At 42.0% G+C, this 24774-nt stretch overlaps 1 protein-coding gene across 2 annotated transcripts in view; it reads left to right on the top strand.

Moving 5' to 3' along the window:
- LOC109910819 (cytospin-A) overlaps window positions 1–24774 on the top strand; it is a 301509-nt gene that overhangs the window by 91843 nt on the left and 184892 nt on the right. For both annotated transcript variants that reach the window (XM_020510070.2, XM_020510069.2), the window contains exon 5: window positions 577–737. In XM_020510070.2, the coding sequence (XP_020365659.1) occupies window positions 577–737 (161 nt within the window). The remainder of the gene's footprint in view (window positions 1–576; window positions 738–24774) is intronic.

The following is a 24774-nucleotide window of genomic DNA, read 5'->3' as shown; positions in this document are numbered from 1 at the left end:
ACACAAGTCCCCTCTATTATGCCACACTTTTTAAAAAAAAAAAAAAAAAAAAAAGTCAAGTTTGAACTAATTTATCTGACGAATTATCAGACAGCAATCAGGCACCAGGACTCTGACCACTTCTTTATCCTTATCCTTTGAGACAAGTTCTGAGAAATGCTTTACCACCTGTACTACTATCCCCAGCTGAAATCAACTGTCACAATATAATCCAGTATTAAGAATTAGATATTTTACTGTCTGTAACTATATAACACTTTATGCGGTCAAAGTACTTTTGAAGTGTAGTCACTACGGTAATATAGGTTTCACCCTCAAAATTGGCCAATATGCACTTTTCAGACACCCAGACATAGAACTTTAAGTGACCAGATAATCCTATAACCTTAAGTTGTGTGCCTGAGTGAGCAGTTAGGACCACTGTTAATTTTTACATTTGGAAATTGTACTTCCAATGGTGCAATATTTTCTCTAGGGCTGCACTGAAATTTCTGGCTAGATTGATTGAAGCAATGTAAGAATGTGTTCCAAAATTCCTTGTACACCACATAAACTGTTTATTTTCTGGTAATTCAGCTGCATCCATGTCGGACAAGCCAGTTGGCATGCTAGTCCGTAATAGAGCACCACGAAATGAAAGAACAGCCAGCACTTACCCTCTGAACATCACATCACAAACAACATGGTCAAACAAGGACCGACCTACTAATGACAAGGAAAATGTTCTTCAAACACAAGTGAGTATTTCACTAAACAAATCGATAATCTATTTTTCACCTCTGTGTTGTAAAGGATGTTAACAGCCTTGAGCACTTTCAAAAACAAATCACCAACAATATAAATTAGTAATTTGTATGTTTCTTTCCAATCATTAAATACAAATCAGGACAAAAAAGGAAAAGTGCTTGTTTTACCTGCTGAAACAAGTGATCCTTGACATTTAGTTTGAACTGACAACTTGAAGTGATTTAATAACTTGCCAAAGATAACTGCTGTTGAAACACCTGTTGCTTTTGCAAATTTCTGTTTGCTGTTAGCAGCTTATTGTCCTTTGCTATGACAGGCCCGTTATTCCCGGTACTGATATTTAATTGGCATAAGAGATATGTGATCACAGCTGACATGCTACTTTGTACTTGGTTATTTCTGTTTATCCTTCAGTTTTGACATCAAATTAACTTGAATATTTCAGATATATAGCGTTCACCTTGACCTAGGTGCATCATATTCCGTGTAGGGGACATGTGGTACCCAGAAATCCTGGTTCCCTTATTATTTCTTGCCCTTTTTCTGCAGAAAATGCTGCTGACTCATGTTAGCTATGTTTGTACAGGCTTTCTTCAGGTTTATTGACTGTATTTAAACATGCAAAGTACAAGATTGGCTCAAGAGTAACATCATGCCTTTTGAAGTTTAAGATCTCCAAATAGCAGGGAGGAAGTGGAAGAGAGCATTTTTAGGCTGATTATGGATATCTGCAGGATAAATAGGTTTGCGACAGTTGGTGATTTTAATTACCCTAGGGTAGACCAGGACAAAGTTTAAAAAAATTACGAGGAAACGCAGCAGATCTGGCTGCATCTGTGGAGAGAAGGCAGAATTAACATTTCAGATCCAGAGCTGGTTAAATTTTGAATGTGTGCAGGAGAACTTTCTGGAAGATTACGTTTACAGACCTACTGGGAGAAAGCTTGCTGATCTGGTCCAAGAAAATGAAACCTTGTTTAGAACATCAGAGTTAGGTAACATTTAGGAAACAGATCATTAAATAATAAAGGTTCAATCTTAAGTGGGAAAAGGAAATAAAAAAAAAAAAAAAAAAAAAAAAAATGATTAAGATCCCAGCCTGGAAGAGGACAGGTCTTAAGGGATCTAAAAGTTGAACTGGAGCTGGTTGATTGGAAATGCATTTTGGCGAATAAACCGGAGAATTTCAGAGATATGAATAGAGTGTAAGTTTTAGGTACATAACAAAAGAAATAAATGTCGGGTATCCAAAGCTCAAGTACCCTGGATGACTAAGGTTATTGTTGAGAAAATAGGAAGTAAAACATGGCATATGATGCATACTGGAATAAAAATAGAAATTAGGAAGAGTACCGCAAATGCAGGAGAGACACTAAGGCTGGAATAAGGAAGGCTAAGAGGAAGCATAAGTAAAGTGTGGCAGGCTGCGCTAAAACAAACAGTAAAATGTCCTTCAAACGTATTAATAGTAAGATTAGTGAAGAATAGAATTCGGCCCATAATAAACAAGCAGGGTAAGCTGTGCACTGAAGCAGAGGATATGGCAGACGTATTAAATGAATATTTTGCTTCTATCTTTACCAAATTAGAAGTTGGTGACAATAGCCTAGCTGAAATTGAGCAGTGTAGTGATAAAGAAGAGCTGCTAAAAAGGCTGGCAGCACTTCAGGTAGAGAAGTTGCCAGTCTTAGATGGGATGCATGCTAGAGAGATAAGGAAGCAAATCACTGAACCATTGACAGAAAATTTCCAAGCATCTCTGAACACAGGTTTAGTCCCAGGGACTGGAGGGTTACAAATATAACATTGCTTTTTAAAAAGGGGCAAAGGATAATTAAGGAAACTACAGACCTGTCAGCTTCAGTGGGTTTTCTGCTAAATAGGTGCTGTTCAATGCTATTGATGAAGAAATAACGTTATCCACAATCCTCAATAAAATGCTTTAAATCTGTTCAAATACGATTGAATGAATGCACATTCTACTTCATGTCAAGATTTTCTCAAGAATGTTTTGGATGCCAACCATGGTCAGCAACAAAAGGGTTATACAGATCTCCATTTGATTGTTGCTCTCTTGAATCTTTCATGTTCTTTCTATAATATATTGAACAATTACACAATGATTTGTCACTTTTTGTTGCACTTTATTTCCATTATAATTTTCTATCTTTACTCTATTAATGGTATTAACTATATTATGTTATTAAGTTTTCTTGGAGGAAATTTCACAACTCTGTACCATCTTAGCAATGCCTTGATTTCTTTTCACATATATTCCATCTATAAATTCGAGTCAGACATGCTGTTCTTTCAGCAATTCTAGCCATTTTTCTGTTATAAATTGCTGTGTTTACATTACATTATTATGTAATTGAAACCATTATTAATCAAATATCCTTGGATAAAACCTTTCAGCTGTCTCTGCCATCTTGACAATGTCTTGAATTTTCAGATGTTTTACTTGTAAATTCCTGAGGCAGATGTGTTTGCTCTCTCTCTCCAACCCTGTCCAGTTCTTTTTCCTTGACTTTGCTCCCCCTTTTTTTATCATTTCCATTCTTTTCCCTCCTGCTCCCTTTTTCTTTCAGCCTTTGCAAGAGTGTCAGGAACAAGAGGCGGTGGCATAGTGGTAATGTAAATAGACTTGTAATCCAGGACCTCAGGTTAATGTTCTGGGGATATATATTCATTTCCCACCATAGCACATGGTGAAATTTGAGTTTAATTGCAAAAATACTGGAATTGTCTATGGTCAGTTGTTGTAAAAACCCATTTGATTCACTAGTATCTCTTATGGGACACAGTAGATAAAGATCAACCAATTGAAATAGTTTGAGATTCTAGCATTGGGGGCATAGTCTGAGAATTAGCAATACACTGTACGGAAGGTAGGTTAGGAAGCAGTTCTATGCAAAAGGTACTGGGGTTTGGAACTTGTCAACAAATGACAGTTGATGCTGGATCAGTTATTAACTTTAAATCTAAGATTGATAAGTTTTTGTTAAGCAAAGGTATTAAGGGATATGGGCCAAAGGCACATATGTGGAATTAGATCACAGATAGGTCATGATCTCATTGAATGATGGAACAGGCTTGAAGGACTAAATGGTCTGCTTCTGTTCCTATGTTCCTGATTGTAAATTGCACTGCCTGACTATAAGTCTGTCACATTTTTGTCACACCTTCAGATGGTAGATATGGTTCATGACCTCTCAGAGGAGCCTTGTGCCACAGTGAACTCCAGTTCAAGTCACCAACCAAAAAAAAATCCCATTGAAATGCATTGGCCTTCCTGCCTTCTCACTAAAGCTGTCGGTCAATCACACCCATTTGAAATATTAGCATTTAGAGTCTTTTGCTCAAGGCTTCAGTCTTCCTGAGCAGTCTGTACCCTTTTTCCATGTAGTAGAAATTGTCATAATTTAAAAATAGGCATTGTTACGTTTATCCTGATGAATGTCAGAAAGTTTCAGCACCATATCACTTTTCAGCAAAAAATATTTGTGCAAATTAAAATAGTTGAGTAAAGTTCCAACTAGCTGAGGGGAAGACAGCCTTGCAGATGTACAGTTCTTTGTAATTTTCAGCAGAAAGGCAACAAAATACAGCAAGTTTTTTATTTTATTATGGAACCAGAAGTGTGCTGATTGATCAAATATTCTGGATAATTAAGAGGTACATACAAATGCAGTAAATCCTGACCAAGCTAAGATTTGAAACGTCAACATCCCTCAAAAATTTATGTAAAAACATCAACACATTTCCTAAAATCAATGTTAAAAACACCCAGTAAGTAATAGAAATGCAATACAGAGGGTATACACATCACTTTTATACTTCATTTACAACATAAATACTTGGACATCGTGGTATGTTGCTGTATTTGAGGTATATAATTATTGCTGGTTGATAAATGCTGGTTAAAACAAAGCTTGCTGTATATTCTGTTGTAAATGCAAATAAAAAATATCAAAGATAATTTGTGGCCAGTAGCATCCCACAAGCAACAACCAGATGAAAGACCAGTTACTTGGAGACAGTAAGGACTGCAGGTGCTGGAAACCAAAGTCAATACATGTGAAGGTGGAAAAGCACAGCAGGTCAGACAGCATCTGGGGAGCAGCAAAGTCAACATTTCAGGCTGAAAACCTTTGTCAGGATGCTATTTGACTTGCTGTGCTTCCGCTTTCACATCTATTAAAAGACCAGATAGTCTATTTTAAAGGAATTGATTGAAGAATAATTGTTGGCTAAAACATAGAGATCCCTCTTGTTCTTCACAAAGTGCATGTGATCTTCTATGTCTAGTGGAGAGGATAGATGGGCCTTAGTTTAATGTTTTATCTAAATGATGGCATGTCTTACTGTGTAGCACTCAAGTCCCTAGATTTGGACTTGAAATCAGATGCTTCCCTTTGTAATATTCAAGTGCCAATTGCTCCACGCAGATGCCATATTTAAGGTAATTGATTTTTTTCCTTTTACACTTTTTTGATTATTGCTACATAATGATATCCCTGCAGACCTAAAGGCAGCCTACTCATTCATCTGCTCTGACACACAATGCCTTTTGGGAACATCTCTGGGTACTTGGAGTCAGAGAAGGCCCCAAAGATTATGGGCTGAATTTTCCCTTTTTTGGGCAAGTATTGCGTTCAGAAAAAATAGTGGATGTCTGCCATGCCCCACATTGACTTTTCTCATGCAACTGTCTACTTTTTAGCTCATTAATTATGCAACTGGCCTCTTCAGCACCTGGCACATGAATCATACAAAAGCAATGTGGAAGCAATTACTGCTGGCCTGACTTTGTGACATTTACACTGTTGGCGCCATATTTAAACCCCCAACTTCACAGCATTTCCATGGCTGCAGGAACTGGCCCATATGCTGTGGTCCTGCATTGTTTGAACTCAAAGTGGCACAGAAAAGAAAGATGGCATTCCTGTTTTCTGACAATACCTGGAGGTCCTGGTGAATGCTTGTCAAAAGAAGGGGAGTGATCTTTCCTGCAAATGGGCCAAATAGGTTGCTATCTTCATCTAGCTGACACAAGTCCGTGCAGTGTCCTGGGGCAAAAGAAATACCCAGCAATGCTGCAAGAAGATTAGATGATCTTCTGTGTTCTACAAGCTCAACTGCCACCAATTTCTCTGTGCTACCTCACACTCAGGGCCACCACTACTTAAATCTAACTCATGGACTGCAACTCTCTCTTTTTTTTGTATGCAACATGTCCCTACAGTGGCTCGCATCCACCTATTCTCCCAAACTACTGACATTTCCTGTCCTTTGCACTTGCTATCTATTCACTGGGAACACCATATCACCTCTGCCTTTGTCATTGCAGGAAAATAAATCTTTCATAACCAGGCCAGAAGGGCCATGAATGTGGCAGAGTAACAGATATTTGACTCCGCACCTGTCTGAGGAAATATTCCTGAAGTTGTTTGGTCAAGAGGGCACCCACTTGTGTGGGGACTCCGGATCTCCATTTCCAAGCAACGGAGTGAGCTTCATTGTGCTGTCCTGTGCAGCTCGCCCATTAAAGCCATTGCTAACTTGTTCAGAATAAGCTTTTGCTCCTCTTGCACAAATAAATTTTCCTCTGGAAGGTGAAGGAGGCTAGTGCCATCCACACTGAGTTCAGTTGCCACATCTGAGGAGGAAGACACTTACTTACCTGTCAGATGTGGCAGCAAGATTTTCACCTGTGCCCTCACCAACTCAGATCTTCAACTTGGTGTGTATGTACGCTTAGATGTGGGAGCACATTTTGATGAGCAAATCTCTGACATGCCTCCGCAGCTGGTCAAGGAAAAAATGCTCCAAGATGCTGACACGGAGGACTGCCAGAAATCAGGCACCTGCTCAGCCCCAAGTTGAAGAAGACCACGTGGTCTTGCCCATTAATGCACAGAGAGGCTCAGCAATAGGACACAGGTTTGTCAGGTAAACCCGATCAAAAGGATGGAAGAGTCCATCAACATTATCAGTTACATGCTGGCCATGGCATACTTAGATCAGGCCACTTTCAAGGACATGTTAGCTGTCTATGGAGACCCAGGTCCAGTACACTCAATGCCTGCCAGATATGTGCACAAATCTGCACTCCATTGCTGTAACCATTGATGCCCTTTCCCCTCGGGGAGGCAGGCTGGTACTAATAGACAGCCAAATGGAGAAGGCACCACACACTGACTCCTGCAAAACCTCCTCTCAACACTTTAAAGATTCCCAGCTTCTCCACCTTACCCCACCTGTGATACAGAAGCCTGCAGAAGTTCAAGCCAAGAAGGGTGAGTCTGCATCTGGCAGGACACTCTGTAGGCCTGATCCCTTAGACCTAACCTCACTTGGGGACCACCAGCCGTATCTTCCAGAGCAACAGGGACAACTACAGAACAAGCTGCCTCTACTCCAGCTGAGTACCCAGGGGATGCAATTAGATCTGATAGGAAGGAAAAAAAAGTGCACATGTGATATGATTAATATTTGTTACAAATAATTATGCAACTTTGTATATGTATCTTCACTGACTCCTAAAATGTGAGCTGTAATCTCATTGTTATTGTCAAACCTGTTGGTCGCACCCATTTGACATATAAGCATTCTTTTCGGACCCCGCCCCCCCGAGATGAAAGAAGCTGTAATAGACAAATATTGCTCAGCTCAGACAAGCAACCAACTCTCTGACAGCAAAAAGCATCAGAAAATAGTGATCCTCAAACTTTCACATTAGCGACTGCAGCCAAGGCATTATACTTTAATGGGAGAGGCAATGGCCTAGTGGTATTATTGCTGGACTGTTAATCCAGAGACCCAGATAATATTCTGAGGACCTGGGTTCAAATCTCGCCACAGCAGATGGTGGAATTTGAATTCAATGAAAAAAAAATTCTGGGATTAAGAATCTAATGATGACCATGAATGCATTGCTGATTGTTGGGGGGGAAAAACCCATCTGGTTCACTAATGTCTTTTAGGGAAGGAAACTGCCATTCTTACCTGGTCTGGCCTACATGTGACTCCAGACCCACAGCAATGTGGTTGACACTGAACTGCTCACAGCTCAGTGGCCTGCCAAGAGTAACTGCGCAAAATGCTGCCTCTTTCTTGTTAAACAGTGTCTTACAGGAAGTTGAAACATTTTAATGCAATTTACCAATGTATGCAAACTGCAAAGCTTTGAAGGCCAAATGATAATGGAAGGGTGTAAAGGAGGTAGCTCGTGACTACTTCAAACCTGCTGCTATCTTCCATGAAATACTACAACGCACAGTACTGAATAACTGCATATGCTGGCTGAAATCTTTAAAAGTCCCCAAACTCTGAACCGTGCAAAGATACTGCCTTGTCTCACTGACTGCGTCTGTCTCCTGAAGATACTAAGTAAAAGTCATATGGATAATAATTCATTTTGCATCAACAGTGATGTTCTAGGAATACAGAAATAAAGATGTCCTCGTGTACTGTGGATTGACTAGGGGCTTATTGCTAGATAGCTAATAAGGGACACAGTGGAAGGAAATCTAAATCCAGTTCATTTCTCCTGGAAGTAGAAGATTGTAGTTCAGAGTACCTCCAGTCAATGCCCACATTCGTTTCTGCAGAGAATCAGTCACAATTTCCCCACTTCATCTGCATCCAGGACCATCACTACCTCTTTATTTGGTTCCAGTTGTGAAAGGCATAGCATATCAAAATGATGCAGCTTACATTTTTCTGTGTTGTATAGCATGACTCCAATGTAGTGGTCCCAGACATCAAAATCTCATATCTTAAGGAAGACTTTGGTTTGTTTCACCGTGGATCTGGTAGAATTAAAGGCAGCACAATATTGTACTTCTGTGGCAGTTTGAATGCTTTGTAAAGGTGTCATCAGCCAGGAATGGATGGGGGTAGCCTTAGACTCCCAGTAGAGATGCATAGCTTAAGGACTTTGGAAAGATGCATGGACCTTTTAAGTTTCTAGTGTGTATGCTTTGTGACACCACCCAGGATATCTGACTTAAACCTCCAGACTCTGGCACTTGTGCTCACAGATGAGCTAGACAGTGATGGAGTGGGAGTCTTTTCAGTTGATGAACTCTGTTGGTGGTTGGCGATTGGTGATACAGTGCTGTCAAAGCCACATAGCTGCAGTCTATAGTGCCCCGCACTGGGAAGCCATGATATTGGAAAATCTCACTGCCCGTGCTTTTTGGCTGTTCTAGTCACAGGGAACGTTTATTATCTTATGTACTCATGGAACTTGGTGCTGCATTTTATGGGCACTGCACATTAGTTACCATTGTGACACCTATCCTTGATGGTCATCCTTCTGCCCCTAGGGCCTACCAGCCAAAAGGGGAAGCTGGCAGCTCAGCAGTATCAGTGGAAGTGCACGGAACACTAACTATGTTAGCAAATTGCAACTGGAAGAAGAGGATTCCATAGAATGCTGCTCGCCCCAAATCAAATATCTGGGAAACAAAAACAGAAGTTTCTGGAAAAGCTGAGCAATTCCAGCAGCATCTGAGAGAAAAATCAGAATTAATGTTTCGGGTCCAGTGACCATCTTCAGAACTAATGGTAACTAGGAAAAAACAGTTCTGAGGAAGGGTTGCTGGACCTGAAATGTTAACTCTGATTTCTCTTTACAGATGCTGCCAGACCTGCTGAACTTTTACAGCAACTTCTGTTTTTGTAGCTAGAAAAGTTGTTCTTTATGCAGGCAAATATTTGAGAATGCTTGGATTGGTCAGGCAGAACCTAATTGCGGGATGGGAGTTAGTGAAGCCGGGAAGGTTTTGTGAACACCATACTTTTTACATTCTCATTTTTAATTGTGACTAAAATGAAAAAAAAGGGCAGCTTCAAAAAGCAAGGATCGTGGAAGGGATTGCTGCACATTTTAAAAGCAACTTGACAGCAATTATTGTAAATACTATTTACATTATTACTTGTTCAATAAGTGGGAGATGTGTAGTTGCAGACGAACTGGTTCTGAGGACTGTGTACAAAGATTCAGCTGACCAGCTGTCGTGACAAAGATCCTCTACCTGCCAGCAACTGTGGTTGGTTCCCAGGTAGTTTAATAGTTTGAAGGTGTGAACAAAATAGTCAGAGGCCTTTGGACCTCCAGGAAGGAGGATGCTGCTTTGTCTCTTTAGTTAAAACCATCTAAAGCCTAAAGAAATCAAGACTGGAGTGCTATAGTGATTAGCACTGCCACCTCACAGCACCAGGGACCTGGTTTCGATTCCAGCCTTGTGCAGAACTCCACAGACAGTCACCCATTCTCCCCGGGTGCTTTAGTTTCCTCCCACAGCCCAAAGATGTGGGGAGGTTAGGTGGATTGGCCGTGGTAAATTGCCCATATTTTCTAGGGATATGTAGGGTGGATGCTCTTTGGAGGGTCAATGGGCCGAGTGGCCTGCTTCCACCCTGTAGGATTCTATAAATGCTGTTTATTTTTCCTTGCCAGTTAACTAAACAGCATGTCCCAGCAAAATGGAATCGAGGGCATGCCATTTAGGAGATGGGAGAAGGTATTTCCTTCCGAGAGTGGTGAGCCTGTAGAATTCTCTCCCACAGAAAATAGTTGAGGCCAAAACATTGAATGATCTCAGGAAGGACTTAGATATGGTTCTTGGAACTAAAGGGAGCAAGAGTATGGTGATAAGAGCAGGAACAGGGTACTGAGTTGAATGATCAGCCATGACCACATTGAATGGCTGAGCAGTTTGGAAGGGCTGAAAGGCCTATTGCTGGTCGTGTTTTCTGTATTTATATATTTTTGATGTTCCGAAAAAGGATCATCTAAGTGAACCCTATGGACAAAAATCATGGAACTGCCTTCCCAATATTTTCTTCTATTCACTTTTTTCTGTCTACATGGCAGGTGACTTTTGGAAGGGGAACTTGGGTTTGAACGAGTTGAGTTATATGTTGACAGTTCATAATTGTTTAACTGTAGCTAGAATTTATTCATGCGCAATAAATAGTAACTGTTGTTTAAATACTGAATCCTGGTCTGTGCTTTCTGTAAAGCTGCATCTAAAAAGACAGGTAAACTGGGGAGTTCTGCATACTTTGAAATAATCTTTTAACCTTTTGATGACTCTGGGAATAGTGGAGCTTGATTTTCAGCATGCTATCCTGCTGCGGTGCAACAGTTTTCTCTGGAATGGAACGCTGGCAGGGGTTGAGAATCAGTGAATTGAGTTCCTGCCCCAAATAAACATCCAGCTCTTCCTACAGAAGGACCATGAGATTATGTTCAATAATTCAGACAGTGTCTCCAGAACTTTAATTACTGTATTTCAAAAGGATTCAGCATTGTCATAAATAATGATTCCTCTTCTGGTTATCATTGCTTAAAAAAATTCATTAGATTTGGTTTTATTAATTCATCATTCACTGTAAAATGCAAGTTTCCATCAATTCCTGCCTCGAACTTACCTGAAGACTGGCTTGAGATCCTGAAAGTAACTTGGATTTTGTATGAATTTAAATGATACTTGAATGTCAAGAAACAACTAAATGAACAAAACTAGATGGCCCTGGCCACATTCTAGCAATGGTACTGAAGATCTGCTCAGAATTACACACACCCCGATCCAAGCTTTTCTGGTACAGTTACAGTACTGGCACCTAGGAATCCCTATTGTGTGGAAACAGGCCATTTAGTTTAGAGTGTGCACAACCCTCAAGAGCATCTCACCTAGAACCCCTCCATTTTACCGTGGCCAACCCACCTAGCCTGCACATCCTTGGGTACTGTGGGCCAGTTTACCAGGGCCAATTCACCTAACCTGCATGTCTTTGGACTGTGGGAAGAAACCCACATTAGGCCGTCGGGCAACTGTGCAAACTCCACACAGACAGACATTCTCCCCAAGTCTGCATGGGTTTCCTCCCAAACAGTCAATGTGTGCAGGTTAGGTGGATTGGCCATGCTAAATTGTCCGTAGTGTTCAGGGATGTGTAGATTAGGTATGCTATAGGGGATGGGTCTAGGTGGGATGCTGTGAGGGTCGGAATGGACTTGTTGGGCCAAAGGGCCTGTTTCCACACTGTAGGGATCTATGAGTCTAACGTTTTTAGACCCCGAACTAAGTTTCTGGACAGAATGTGTGTAGGGGTCTGGGTGATGTGGACTCTGATTTGTGGCAGAACCAGATGAGCCGTCTGACAAGGATGATGTTGATGTTGGGACCGTCTTGCTCCATCATTCGTGCTTTTGAACAGTGACATGGCAACTTTCTTGCTAGGCAGTGTTGAGTTGCCAATTGAGGGATTATTGCTTGTTAAATGCCTTGCTATCTACCCAACTCAGATCATTAATATTCAGCTATCTATCTTGCCAAACAAGTTAGAAGTTGAGAAATGCCAACAATGAAATCAGAACAAATACCTGGTGAATTCAGCTCCAAAAAAGGACCTCTGTTGGACACCAGGCGCACACATCTTGGGCACACACCATATCCCCATAGACATTGGCATCTGATATGCACCGGCCTCTCAGAGCCCTCATGTTAGATCTCCAATCCACCTACAGGATACTTCTGCACTTCAACACTGCATCTTAGTTGCTAGGGCAGCCCATCATTTTAATGTGCTGAGGGACACAAACTAAGCTATGGACAGCAGCAGGGTACATCTCCAGGCTTTTTGCTTGCTTATTTTGATCCTGCCTTGCCTTTTTGCACTTTGCCTCCTCAGCCAGAGATACCAGGCTCTCAATACCAATGTCTTGTCTTGCCCTTTAGTGCAGACACAAAGACATTAACTTTGTCATGGTTGGCAGTAGGCCTCGGGTAAACAGGGAGAGACTTTGGTCAGGGATGCTGGCACAGTAAGTCAAGGGTAGCTTTCTATTCTATTTCCAGGTGCTTGAACATAGGCTGTTGGCCACCTGAGTGGCCACAATGTCCTCCACAAGTGATGACAAGCTGAATGAGGTAGTCTGTCATATGCCTTCTCCCCTCCTGTGGCTGTTTCTCCTGGAATGAGAAAAGCAGATATTAAGGAAGTTGAAAGTGGGTGGGCACAGCTATTTTTGTGCTGATAGGGTGGCACCTTGAGCAGTGATTTAGACCTTTTAGAAGGCATGCAGTTAATACTGTCAGGAGTTGGGGTACGGGAGAGCAAGTGGGTGGGGAAGATGTTGCAGGCAATGAGTAGTAGAGCATGAGCCTTGGAAGGAGACAGGTACAATAGCAGAAAGAGAGCATGTGAGAGGTAATGGAGATAAGGTGGTGGTAATTACACTGGTGAATCTGAGAATGTCATTGACCTACTTCCTACAGTGCTGTGCATTCCTGTAGATGGCTGAGACTGAACTGACCCAAGTGGCAACCTCAACCAGGCTGGTATCTTACCTTGGCTTTCACTGCTGATCCTGGGAGAAGAGGAGTTTCTGCTTCTGCATTACCCAGTCCAGCAGGATATCCAGGTTCCTGTGTGCAAACATGCCGACAATTTTGCTCTCTGCTGTGTCTTGGGAAAATACCAGTAACTGTGCAGGGCACCTCTGGACTGCGTGCTTGTCTGCATGCACAGACTTTCAGTAAATGGTGTGGGCACCAAGTTGTTTCAAGAATGACACATGGTAAGCTGTAGCCAGAGTCAGACATGGTGGATACCAGAATGGCAAGGTAGATAATTAATGAGGCAGGCTCAGTAACCAATGAGAATGTAGTAGCCATCATGGTGGAAATCCTTTGTTAAAACTCAATGTACTTGGACTTAACCAAGAAAAAGAAAGATTCAGTCCTGAGTTCATATCCTTTCTGCATAAAATCTTTTGTTTCTATCCTGGCTCAGTACAACAGCTGCTAAAGGTCTTATCCATATTTCGTTTTCTGGAGTTCTCTATTCCAGTGTTGTTTTGGCTGGCTCCGTAGAATCCATTGGAACCAGAACTCTGTTCCTTAAGCCTGACCTGCATCATCACACTCCAGCACCACCCCTCGCCATGCCATATTAGATTAAGGGACCGAAACCCAATTTTACGTTTAAATCTAATCCACAATTTTGTACTCCTACCTATTGTGTAACCTCTTCAACCCAATGGCCTCTGCTGCACACACTATCCATTTCCTCTCAATGTGACCTATTGTGCATCTTTTTGTTCTGTAATTGGCAATGATGGTTATCAGGTGCCTAAGTTTCACTTGCTGGAATTGCCTTAATTTCTTTATGTATCTCTTCTACTTTCAAATCCTTCTTAAAACTAGCACTCTTGACCAAGACTTTTTGCCATCCATCCTTAGTTCAGTATCCATGTCATACCTCTACAAAGTTTCCTTCTGACATGTTTTTCCCCCTAGGTTAAAGTTGCTGATAGAATCCAAGTAATATCACAAATGTGAAGAGTTTCATTGACTTTAGGCTTTTGCTAATATTGTGTTCTTGTTTACCAATTGGCACACAAGAACATCCAAAAAAAATCATAACCGTGTCCAAGTCCAGGTACTATTCCATGCACTTTATCAATATCATGTTTTCAAAAAAATCCTAAACGAATTATTAAAAGATCTAAGGTTTTGGAGTAGATTTGTAGCTCGTGTTGTGGGTGTTGAGGTTGGTTGGCTCACCGAACTGGTTTCTTGTTTCGCAGCCGTTTCGTTACCATGCTTGGTAACATCTTCAGTGCAGCCTCCGATGAAGCGTCGGTGTGTTTTCCCGCCTGGTTTTTAAACTCTGGAGTCCGTTGAGCTGGATTGCCTCAATTCAGGTTTTCCTTCAGAGTGGAGTGTATATGGGGTTGAGTTCTGTGTTTATTAATAGCATGCTTCGTGGAGTGCCAGACTTCTAGGAATTCTTGTTCCTGTCTCTGCCTAGCTTGTCCCAGGATTTTGGTGTTGTCCCAGTCAAAATGGTGGTTCTCCTTATCCATGTGGATTGAGATAAGTGAGTACTGGTTGTGTCTTTTTGTAGCCAGTTGGTGTTCATGTACCCTGGTTGTTAGTTTCCTTCCTGTTTGTCTGAATGTAGTGTTTCTCACAGTCTCTGCAGGGGATCTTGTAGATGACATTGGTCCTGTCCATGGTGGGGAGTGGGTCTTTAGTTCAGGTGAGCACTTGTCTTAGAGTTGATGTGGGCTCGTGTGCCACTGTGCCCAGCGGTCATAGGAGTCTAGTGGCTAGTTCTGATGTGTTCCTGATGTAGGGTAGTGTGTGATGAGTGTGTCGGGGCGTGTAGTATCTTCCCAACGTTGTTCACGTAGGCATCTTCTGACCCAGTTTTTCGGATATCCATTATCCTTGAAAACCTGGAAGAGTTATTCTTCTTCGTGGCGTAGTTCCGTGTTGCTGCAGTGTGTTTTTGCCCATTTAAATAGTGTTTGCACGCAGCTTCGTTTGTGTGTGCTGGGGTGGTTGTTGTTGAAGTTCAGTACCTGGTCCGTGTGTGTGGCTTTTCTGTGTGCTTTCGTTTGCAGTTCCCCATTTGTCTTGCACTCTACCATGACGACGTCCAGGAATGGGAGCTGTTTGTTATTTTCTTCCTCTCTGGTGAATTTTATCCCAGTGAGGGTGTTGTTTATAAGTTTGTGTGTCTGTTTCCTCTAATTTGATCCGTTTAATGATGACAAAGGTGTCATCCATGTAGCTACGTAGCTCTGAAATAGAGAATTGGAATTCTCAGTTACTTTAGCTGTTTATGGTCCAAGAAGGTGTAAAGTTAAAAATGCAAACGCTGCAAGACAGTCTAGTCTGCTTAACTGGGACTTTAAGATAATTATAGTTGATTACTTTGTTGCAGTGAGTGTCTAGTATCAATAGTACCTCAAGTTGAAATGCAGAATTCTACTGGCGACTTGACAAGGAGACTCCCTGACATACAGGATACATAGCAGAAAACTCCATAAAAGGAGTGACTTTTTCTTAACTCCTCACACTTTGCTGCTGTTACATTTTCCTTTAGATTAGGAAATGTTGATGGGACAGCCAAATTAAAAATTAGGTGGCATTTCCATACGATAGTTTATCTTTGCTGATGGAGTTGGAGGGTGGAAATGTTGTAACCTTTAGCATGCTGAGTTCTGATGACACCTACTGGCAATCATAGGACATTGATGCAGTCACAGGAAATGTTTAGATGAGTTGTTTAGTGATTCATATCCTCAGTTCAGAATTTCCTATAAGCCCATTATCTGAACGCCACAGACTAAAATATCCAAATATGGAATTGGATTCTTTGTTATGTCAACTTGAGTTTAATTAAAGAGAGAGAGTTCATTTTTTGAATTGACTAATACTATTAGCAACTCTTACCCCCCACCCCCCATAGTTTAAAGTGTGGATTCACAAGATTAAATGGAGTGAATGGTTATTTTGCTGGAATGTCTTCAGTCGGTGTACAATGCCATATGCCAATTAAATCTCTGTATAATAGTGGAGAAATATTTACAAAAATAATCTCCTTCCCAATCTAATTTCCTAGAAATTTGGCCTGTGTTGATACTTGGGTATGTTTTCCTCGTCCTGGAGGAAATCTCCATTCTTATGTTTGAGGATAAAGTTTGCTAATCAACAATTTATTAACAATTTTGCTGGTTCTTGCTCCCTTTCTTCCCTTCCTTTATTTTCCATGAAATCTTTATCAGCTGTGGCTCACATGGAATTCCACACTGTTCATATTCACTTTTCGTTGTCCCCCTCCCCCGAATTGGATTATCAAGCTATAATCAGCTTCAAGCAGGCAGACTACCACTGTTTCTCAAGGCATACTAAGGATAAACAATGAACATTGACTTTGCCAGTGAAACAAATCTCAAGAATTGAGAAATGTTTTAAATCCATCTTTCTGTTTAAAGATGGATTGGAAATGCTGTAAGTATATCACATTTCCAGTGCATGTTTGTCAGTTCTGGAGGTGAGATTGTGCCAGACGGAAATTTTATCAGTCTCATTTTTCTCATGCTTATTTTATGTGCTGTGCTCTCCAGTCTTGAGGTTGAGCAAGTAGGATGTTCTGATTCTCATCGGCTGGTAAAGCAATCTGTTTTCAAAAGGAATTGGCAGAGAGTCATTAATGACTTGACTTACCACATTTTGATATCTAAGCATTAGTTTTCCATTAGTGGAGTTATGCTTCCTGTCTGAAGCGAGATACTTGTGTCAGTAGCCATTTTTCTCAGGCGGGAAAGATAATTAAGAAGTAGCGAAACGAAGTTTGGTTTAGGTGCAGTATAATAAAATGCTTCAATTTGTTATGTAGCATCTTCCATCACTTCTGGATTTTCCAAAGTGCCTTACAGCCAAATAAGTACAATTTGAGTATAGTTCCAATACAGCAATCATGGCAATCAATTTGTAAATGGCCAGAACTGGCAATGAGATAGTGATGTTATCAGTTAACTAATAGGTTGATTGATCAACAAAAACACAGGGTCATGGAAATTTTTCACAGCCATTTGAGATTAGCTGAAGCCTGTTTTTAAATGTCTCCTATTTGAAAGAGAAATCTTCAGTCTGAAGTGCCAGCATGGACAAGGTGTACAAGTTTCTCAATCTTCTCAGTCTTCTCAATGACTCAGGTGGACTATTACCCCTGAGCCATGAATGATATCTAACAGAGGAAGCTGAATGAGGCCATTCATCCCACCTACTTAAATTTTTTACTTGAATTAAAATGTTCTGCGCAGTCCCCAGACTAACACTTGTGACTTGAACTGTGACCCAGCAACTTTAAAAAAGTGTTATTATGATGTTGCTGGGTCACAGTTTAAGAACTCACTTTTTAATGACACATCGACATACCTAAATCACATGAATTGCACTGGTTCAAGAAAGTTCACTCACTTGTGCAAGGACAGTTTTTGATGGGCAACAAATACTGACCCAACCAAGAATGCCTAAATACCACAAAAGAGCAGAAAAAAGAAAGATAGAATCATGCTTTTGTTTGCAAAGTTTGCCACCAAATAGCCTGCCAGTCAGTATTTTGTAGATGTACGTACAGCTAATAAGTGCAAAAGTATTGTATCACTTCAAAAGTTACACCTTTCAGAGGTGAGAAATTTTAAAAATGTGATAACTGTCTATTATTCAAGAGCACAAAATCTGAATTGAGCATATTAACAAGGTAAATTTAAGACTGCATATAAAAGAGAAGGATGTTTTGGTTCACTGTTGAACCAACACAAGGAATGATTGCACTGATTTTCTTGCACTTCTCTTGCCAAGATTAGCCTGTTTGCCTGTTTTACCATTCCTCATTCAGGAGTATTATTGGCAAATATCTGCCTGAAATGCCTAATTGGTTTCAGTGCAAAACAAAAAAGGGCCAAGGTGAGGGTCATGGATTTAGGACTGTGGGCAGATCTTCATCATGACTCAGTTCAGTGGCAGTTCCTCCATTGAAGAAATTTTGTATGAAATATACACAGCTTATTGTAAAATGGAGAAATCTGAAAATTTTAGTCTCACTTCTTGCTTGTGACAGGTGACAAGTATGTGATGTGAAATAATGTGGATTTTTTTAAACCTGCTTCATCATTCAGTTCATATTCATATCATTATATTCTCATGAAAGTGCTGTCCCTGAGCTGCTGATTTATAACCTACATGAAATGTAGTTGTTAGAAAGATATTGTAAACCAAAACTTCTATCCTGTCATCTATAGAACGTTAATTCATAGTATGAATTATGGAAGGGATCAGATGCTAAGTTTCACTTAATTTGCTTCATTATATTGTTTGAAGTTTCCCCCCCGCCCCATTTTCATCCTTTGTCTCCTGAAAGTACTGGCTAATTGTAGACAACACAGTTGCATGAGTATCAGATATAACAAGGTGGTCTATACCCAAAACGTCGGCTTTCCTGCTCCTCTGATGCTGCTTAGCCTGCTGTGTTCATCCAGCTCTACATCTTGTTGTATCAGATTCTCCAGCATCGGCAGTTCCTGCTATCTCTGCATGAGTATCAGGCTCTGTTACAAAAAGTAAAATGTGAATGCTAGAAATCAGAAATTTAAAAACAAAACATGCTGAATAGGTCCAGCAGCATCTATATACAGAAAAATGCATTATGTCTGAGCTTTTGTCAAAACTGAGCAGATCATTGTCCTTATCCAACATAAGGATTTATTCAGCCAATTCCAGCTAAGTGTAATCCTGCCTTTTGGGCATCTCCAAGTGATCACTTTTCGGCAGAGGTTGTTGGATGGTAGTGGAGTGTTTGAAATCCTGCAAGACTGATTGATTTGTCTTCAGCTCAAGGTTACTGATTTCAGTTGTAGCTTCCCAAGTGATATTAGCTAACTAAGCAAAAACTGGATTCAACCTGGGAGATTCTAGACTTGGACTAGTAAAGTGCCTTTATCTGTAAAATGCTAACCTGTCATATGGCATATTACAACAAAACAAGTGGTCAGAAAGACTTTGAGTAGTCATGAAGCTCCATTTGAACTGCAGTATTGTGGTAGATGCAAGTTGCTGTACTATTTTAAAGAACCCACTTTATTCTCTGCCCCTACTTCAACTCCCTAGACACGATGTCCATCCTAGGCCACCTCCAGTGTCACAATGACGCCACTATGAAACTGGAGGATCAGCACCTCATATTCTGCCTTGGAAGCATACAACCCAATGGTCTCAATGTGGACTTTACTAGCTTTAAAATCTCCCCACCCCCTGACCTCATCCCAAGACTAGCACTCCCCCTCTCATCTCTGCCCCCTTGACCTGTCCGTCTTCTCTCCTACCTATCTGCTCCTCCCACCTCACTGACCAATCCCCCTCCACTACCTACCTGCTATCACCATCCCACCTACCTTTCCCAGTCCAACCCTCCCCTCTGTATTTATTTCAGAGCCCTTTTCCCCTCCCCCATTTCTGAAGGGTCCTGACCCGAAACGTCAGCTTTCCTGCTCCTCTGATGCTGCCTGGCCTGCTGTGTTCCTCCAGCTACAGACTGTTATCTCAGACTCCAGCATCGGCAGTTCTTACTATCTGAGTGAGTTATACCCACACTTTGTTCTTTGTTCTGGACTGCTGTTTCCTTATGTGTGGGTGTAACGGTCCCACAGGCCCATTGATAATTTTCCTCTTTCCTTTAAAGGTGTTATATTTCAATACTTTTTCATTTGTGTTTTCCTTTAGTCCTGTGACTCACCAGCACTCTAAGCATCATTGTCAACAGGCTTAGTGAACCTGCTTATCTGTATCAGCTTTCCTTAGACAGCTCACATGAGCTTGACTGCAGTCAGAAAAATATACAACTCAACAGATAGCAGCGGTCTCCTAAACTAAAGCTAGGAAAGACTTTTGAACAACAATTTAGTAGATTTTAAATTTAAGAGGAATGAAAGGAAGTTGGATCGATATTTTCAAATTTTACATCAATGACTATATCTGCATTTGTCACAATGCAGAATGTTGAATTGCTGGTCACTTTTTAAAATTCACTCATGGGATGTGGGCATCTGAGTGGGCCAGCATTTGTTGCCCATCTGTATTTGCCCTTGAGAAGATTGTGATGAGCTATGTTCTTGAACTGTTGCAGAACATTTGGTGTAGGTACACCCACAATGTCATTAGGAAAGGAATGCCAGGATTTCGACCCAGAGATGTGGGAAGAACAGTGATGCGTTTGTGAAATAACTCCAGGGACAGGTATCCTGTCACCAAGTCACCCCTTAATTAGGTGTGGGGAGTGCTTGATACTGATCCAGTTTCCTCAGACAGCTGAGTGAACTGGATATCTGACACTCCTGTTTTTCTGTCAGCTGGGCTCCCTGATTGAGTTCTGATTGAATCAGATTAACAGTCCCATTCTGTGAGGTCCCCCTGGCTGACCTCATTACAATCAGTACATCCCACCACCCAAGTCTTGAGGAAATACTCAATTCCTTGCTGGTAAATGACAGCCTGTTATCTGTAACCAACACTTGTGGGGGTCTTTGTATTGCAGAAGAGGCGTACAGTTTTACCATTGTCATCCTGTTTGATGAATGAACTGTATACACGTCTGATGAAGGGTCTAGGCCCGAAACGTCAGCCTCTCTGCTCCTATGATGCTGCTTGGCCTGCTGTGTTCATCCAGCCCTGCACCTTGTTGTCTCGGATTCTCCAGCATCTGCAGTTCCCACTATCTCTGTATACACGTCCAGCCACTTTGAATGGACATCTACAATATGGGCACAATGTTCTTACACCAAAGAACCTGGATAAAAATAGACATGTAACTGAGGCTAGGGTTTACCTGGCCATGCCCACAAAATGTGGAGGAGCTGCTGGGAGGTAATTTGTCCTTGTTGGCAGTCTGGGCACTGTACCACCACACTATCTGCGTCCAATCCTGGCCACCAGACATAACATCCAGAGGTTGTTCCAACTAGTAATTCAATGCACTCAATAGTAGACCCCACCACTGAATTCACTTTGAAGCTATGGCTGGCCTTAATTGTCCTCTAAGCTAACCTAGCAGGGGTTTGTGGTGTATTATTACAAATTGATGTCCATAAAATGTCTTGGTGTCAGGAAGTTCCACCACATGACTGCCAACCACCCTGCGGGCCCCACCCCAATCTGGGCCTGTTTATGCTCTGCATTAGCAAACAAACATTCTAGATGCTTACGCTATTGGGTGTTCTTCTGCATCAGGCCACTTATGAGCTAATGATACCCCGATGGCATTGGGGCGGGGGGGGTGGGGGAAGAGGCATTGCATGTCAATTCCAGATCTCACTTGGCATCATGGTAAATGGAAATCTTTGAGGAGGATAGCTGTTTCTTCACTTCCCAGAAAGTAATGGCTTTGGCTACACAACCATTCCCAAGGCTGATCCTTTAAGAAGTGGGTGCTAGGATGGAGGCCAGGTTATGCATCAATGTTCCTTAATAGTTTATGAGCCCAAGGAAAGACCTGAGCTCTGGCACCAAAATGAGCTGGGGCACCTTTTAATGCCTTCAGTTTATCTTCCAAGGGGTGTAACCTAGTCTTGTGGGCTCTGTAGCCCTAGTAGGTCTCTTGGGATGTCTGGAGCACACTTTTCCCTTCTAAGGCATGTACCTGCCTTTGAGAAGCATCTGAGGATTATGTCCAAGTTCTCTCTGATGCTCCTTTATTGGTCTTCTCTGTTGACATGCCATCTAAATGGTGGCCTAGGGTAGACTTTGTAAAAAAAACAAACATTCTCTATTGACTGCTGAAGAATTGCAGAGGCTGATGATACCACAAATAGCAGTCTCATTGGCACAAACCCTTAAGGGTGTTAAATTATAACAAACTTGTGGGAATGCACATCTAACCACAGTTGCAAATATGCATAGCTCATGTCCAGCTTTAAGGACAGACCCCTGCCAGCTTTGTGTATAAATCCTGTATGCAAATGATTGGGTATTTATCTCGCTGAGAAATGTGGTTTACTGTTTGTTCAATATCCCCACAAAGGTGAACTGACCCATTGGGCTTCAAAAAAGGTACAACTGGTACTGCCCATTTTACACACTGAACTGTGTCAGCTTTCCAGCCTTCTGATTTCTTCTTCTGCTATTGCCTGTAAGGCAAAATGGCAATGGGTGGATCTTGCAGAATCATGGGAATTGCGTCCTGGTCAACATGCAGGGGAAGGTGGTAAGGGATTGTGGAGGGGAGGTGTTGGGAGTGAAGGAAGAGTGGACCAGGGTGTTCATGCAGAAGGTGGACAAAGGAAATGTGGGATGGTGGTGGTGGTGGTAGCCCGCTGGAGGTCGTGGAATGGCAGACGATGATCTTTTGGAACTGGATGTGGACGCTGGTGGGATGGTAGATAAGGACAAAGGGGAACCCTATCACTTGTGGGAAGGAAGAGGCAGTGGAGGGCAGAAGTGCAGGAGATGGGTCAGACCCAATTGAGGGCCCCATCAGCAAGTGCTGGGGGAGGGAATCATTGGTTGAGGAAGGTAGACATTTGAGGCTCCCTTGTCAAAGTTGGCTTTATCAGAAGACATGGAGATGCAGGAATGGGAGAATGGAAGAGTCTTTGCATCCTCTCCCCCTGCTACTGTACAGTCCAAGTAGCTGTGGGAGTCACTGGGTTTACGGTGGATTAGTGGCCAGTCTATCCTCAACATCTGTTTCCATTTCTGGGGAAGAGTGGAGTCGGATAGCCTAGGTGATGCAAGGGCAGGGTGGAAATTGGAAGAAAAAAATGAACTTGTCCATAATTGGAAAAGAGGGGAGCAGCACCAAATAATATTGGTGGGGGCCAGAATTAGATTGGAACAAGGAATGTTCCATACACTTCATGAAAAGACAGGTATAATTGGGGCCCCATGCAGCTATGCATGGCTACCGCTCTGAGCTGAAGAAAAAGGTTAAAAAGTTGTTCTGGTGAGGAGGGTGGTGATAGCTCAGACCTTTGCTCCAAGAAAGAGCAGAGCGCCCCAGTGGGAGATCAATGTATAAAAGAGATTGCACATCCATGGTAAAGAGGCAGCTGGAGCCTGCAAACCAGAAATTCTGAAACTGGTGTAAAGTGTCAGTGGAATTATGGACTTGCACTCTGCTTCCTGTAAAGACTCTATTCCATTCTCCCAGTTCCTGTCTGTTGCATATATTTGGAGGCCAATTTGGACATTTTGTAGGCTCCCTTGTCAATCTTAACTGAAGATTTCCCAGCACTGTTGGCAAGGCCCTCAACCAGGTCTAACCCATCTCTTGCATTTTTGCCCGCACTGCCGCTTCCTTCCTGCAAGAGTAATAGGAGTTCCCCTTGAGCTTACCTACCATCTCACCCGCACCCATATTCAGAAGATCAGCTGCCATTTCTACTACAAGAAATAATCCCCTCATCTGCCTTCTGTGGGGACTGTTCCCTCCAGGACACCCTAGTCCACTCTTCCTTCATTCCCAACATCCCCCTTCCACAATCCCACAGCACTCTGCCCAACAACTGCTGTGGGGGTAGCATCTGCCTGTTTACCTCCTCCCTCCTTGCATACCAAGGTTCCCAAACATGCCTTCCAGATGAGGCAGCACTTTGCAATCTAGTCTACTAGATTCACTGCACAATACGGTCTCCTCTACACGGGAGGGGAGTGTAGATTAGGCAACTGCTTCATCTACATTCTACCCATAAAAACTTCCAGTTGCTTGCCACTTTAACACACTACCCTGTTCATTAGTCAGCATCTGTCTCAGGCTTGCCGTAATGTCCCAGCAAAGCTCAGCTCAAGCTGGAAGAACACTTGATTTTCTGCTTGGGGACCCTGCAGCCCTCCAGACTCAGTATTGAGTTCAATAACTCTCCCATGTCCTAGCCCCTTACCCCACACACCAAGCCTTGTTATCCCAGTTTGCCATTACACGCTACACATTGTTAGCCACCAACAGCTATTCACCCTCCCAGCCAGATCACTGTCCACTCCTTTGTCTGTCTAACTGTTCTTCTCTTTGGGCTCTATCCTCATCTATTGTTTAACTCCTGACCACCGCCCGCCCCCCCCCCCCCAATCTTCTGCATATAACTAACGTTTTCCTTGTTCCCATCAACTCTGATGTATGGTCATTGGACCCAAAAAATTAGCTGATTTCACTGCATTAATGCTTCCAGACCAGTGAGCTTTTCCAGCAGCTTCTATTCTGATTTAGAGTCTGCAGCTCTTTTGGTATTTATTCCAGATGTGGTTTATGCTTCAGTATTTTACACTAAAACTACAATGCAACAATATTTAACTCATTCTTTGCTTGAAAAAGGTACTATTAAAATCAAGACCTTCCAATGTTCAATGCAGTTACTTATCAGCAATACAGAAACAAAAAATAGAGTATTGGTCTTCATTAATTTTTGCATTTGTTGCATATAATCAAATAAATCAAGTCTTCTGGTTGGCAGTATGTCACCAAGAGATTTGCCTTAGCTATCACTGCTTGTCAAGAATTGGTCACTAAGGTTTTGGAATAGATTTGTAGCTCGGGTTATGGGTGTTGAGGTTGGTTGGCTCGCCGAGCTGATTTGTTGTTCTGCAGACGTTTCGTTACCATGCTGGGTAACATCCTCAGTGCAGCCTCCGATGAAGCATCCGGAGATAGGTGATCCCATGGGTG

Source organism: Rhincodon typus, chromosome 24 (assembly GCF_021869965.1).
Source record: "Rhincodon typus isolate 14 chromosome 24, sRhiTyp1.1, whole genome shotgun sequence".
Lineage (NCBI taxonomy): Eukaryota > Metazoa > Chordata > Chondrichthyes > Orectolobiformes > Rhincodontidae > Rhincodon > Rhincodon typus.
This window is presented reverse-complemented; position numbering and strand designations above follow the sequence as displayed.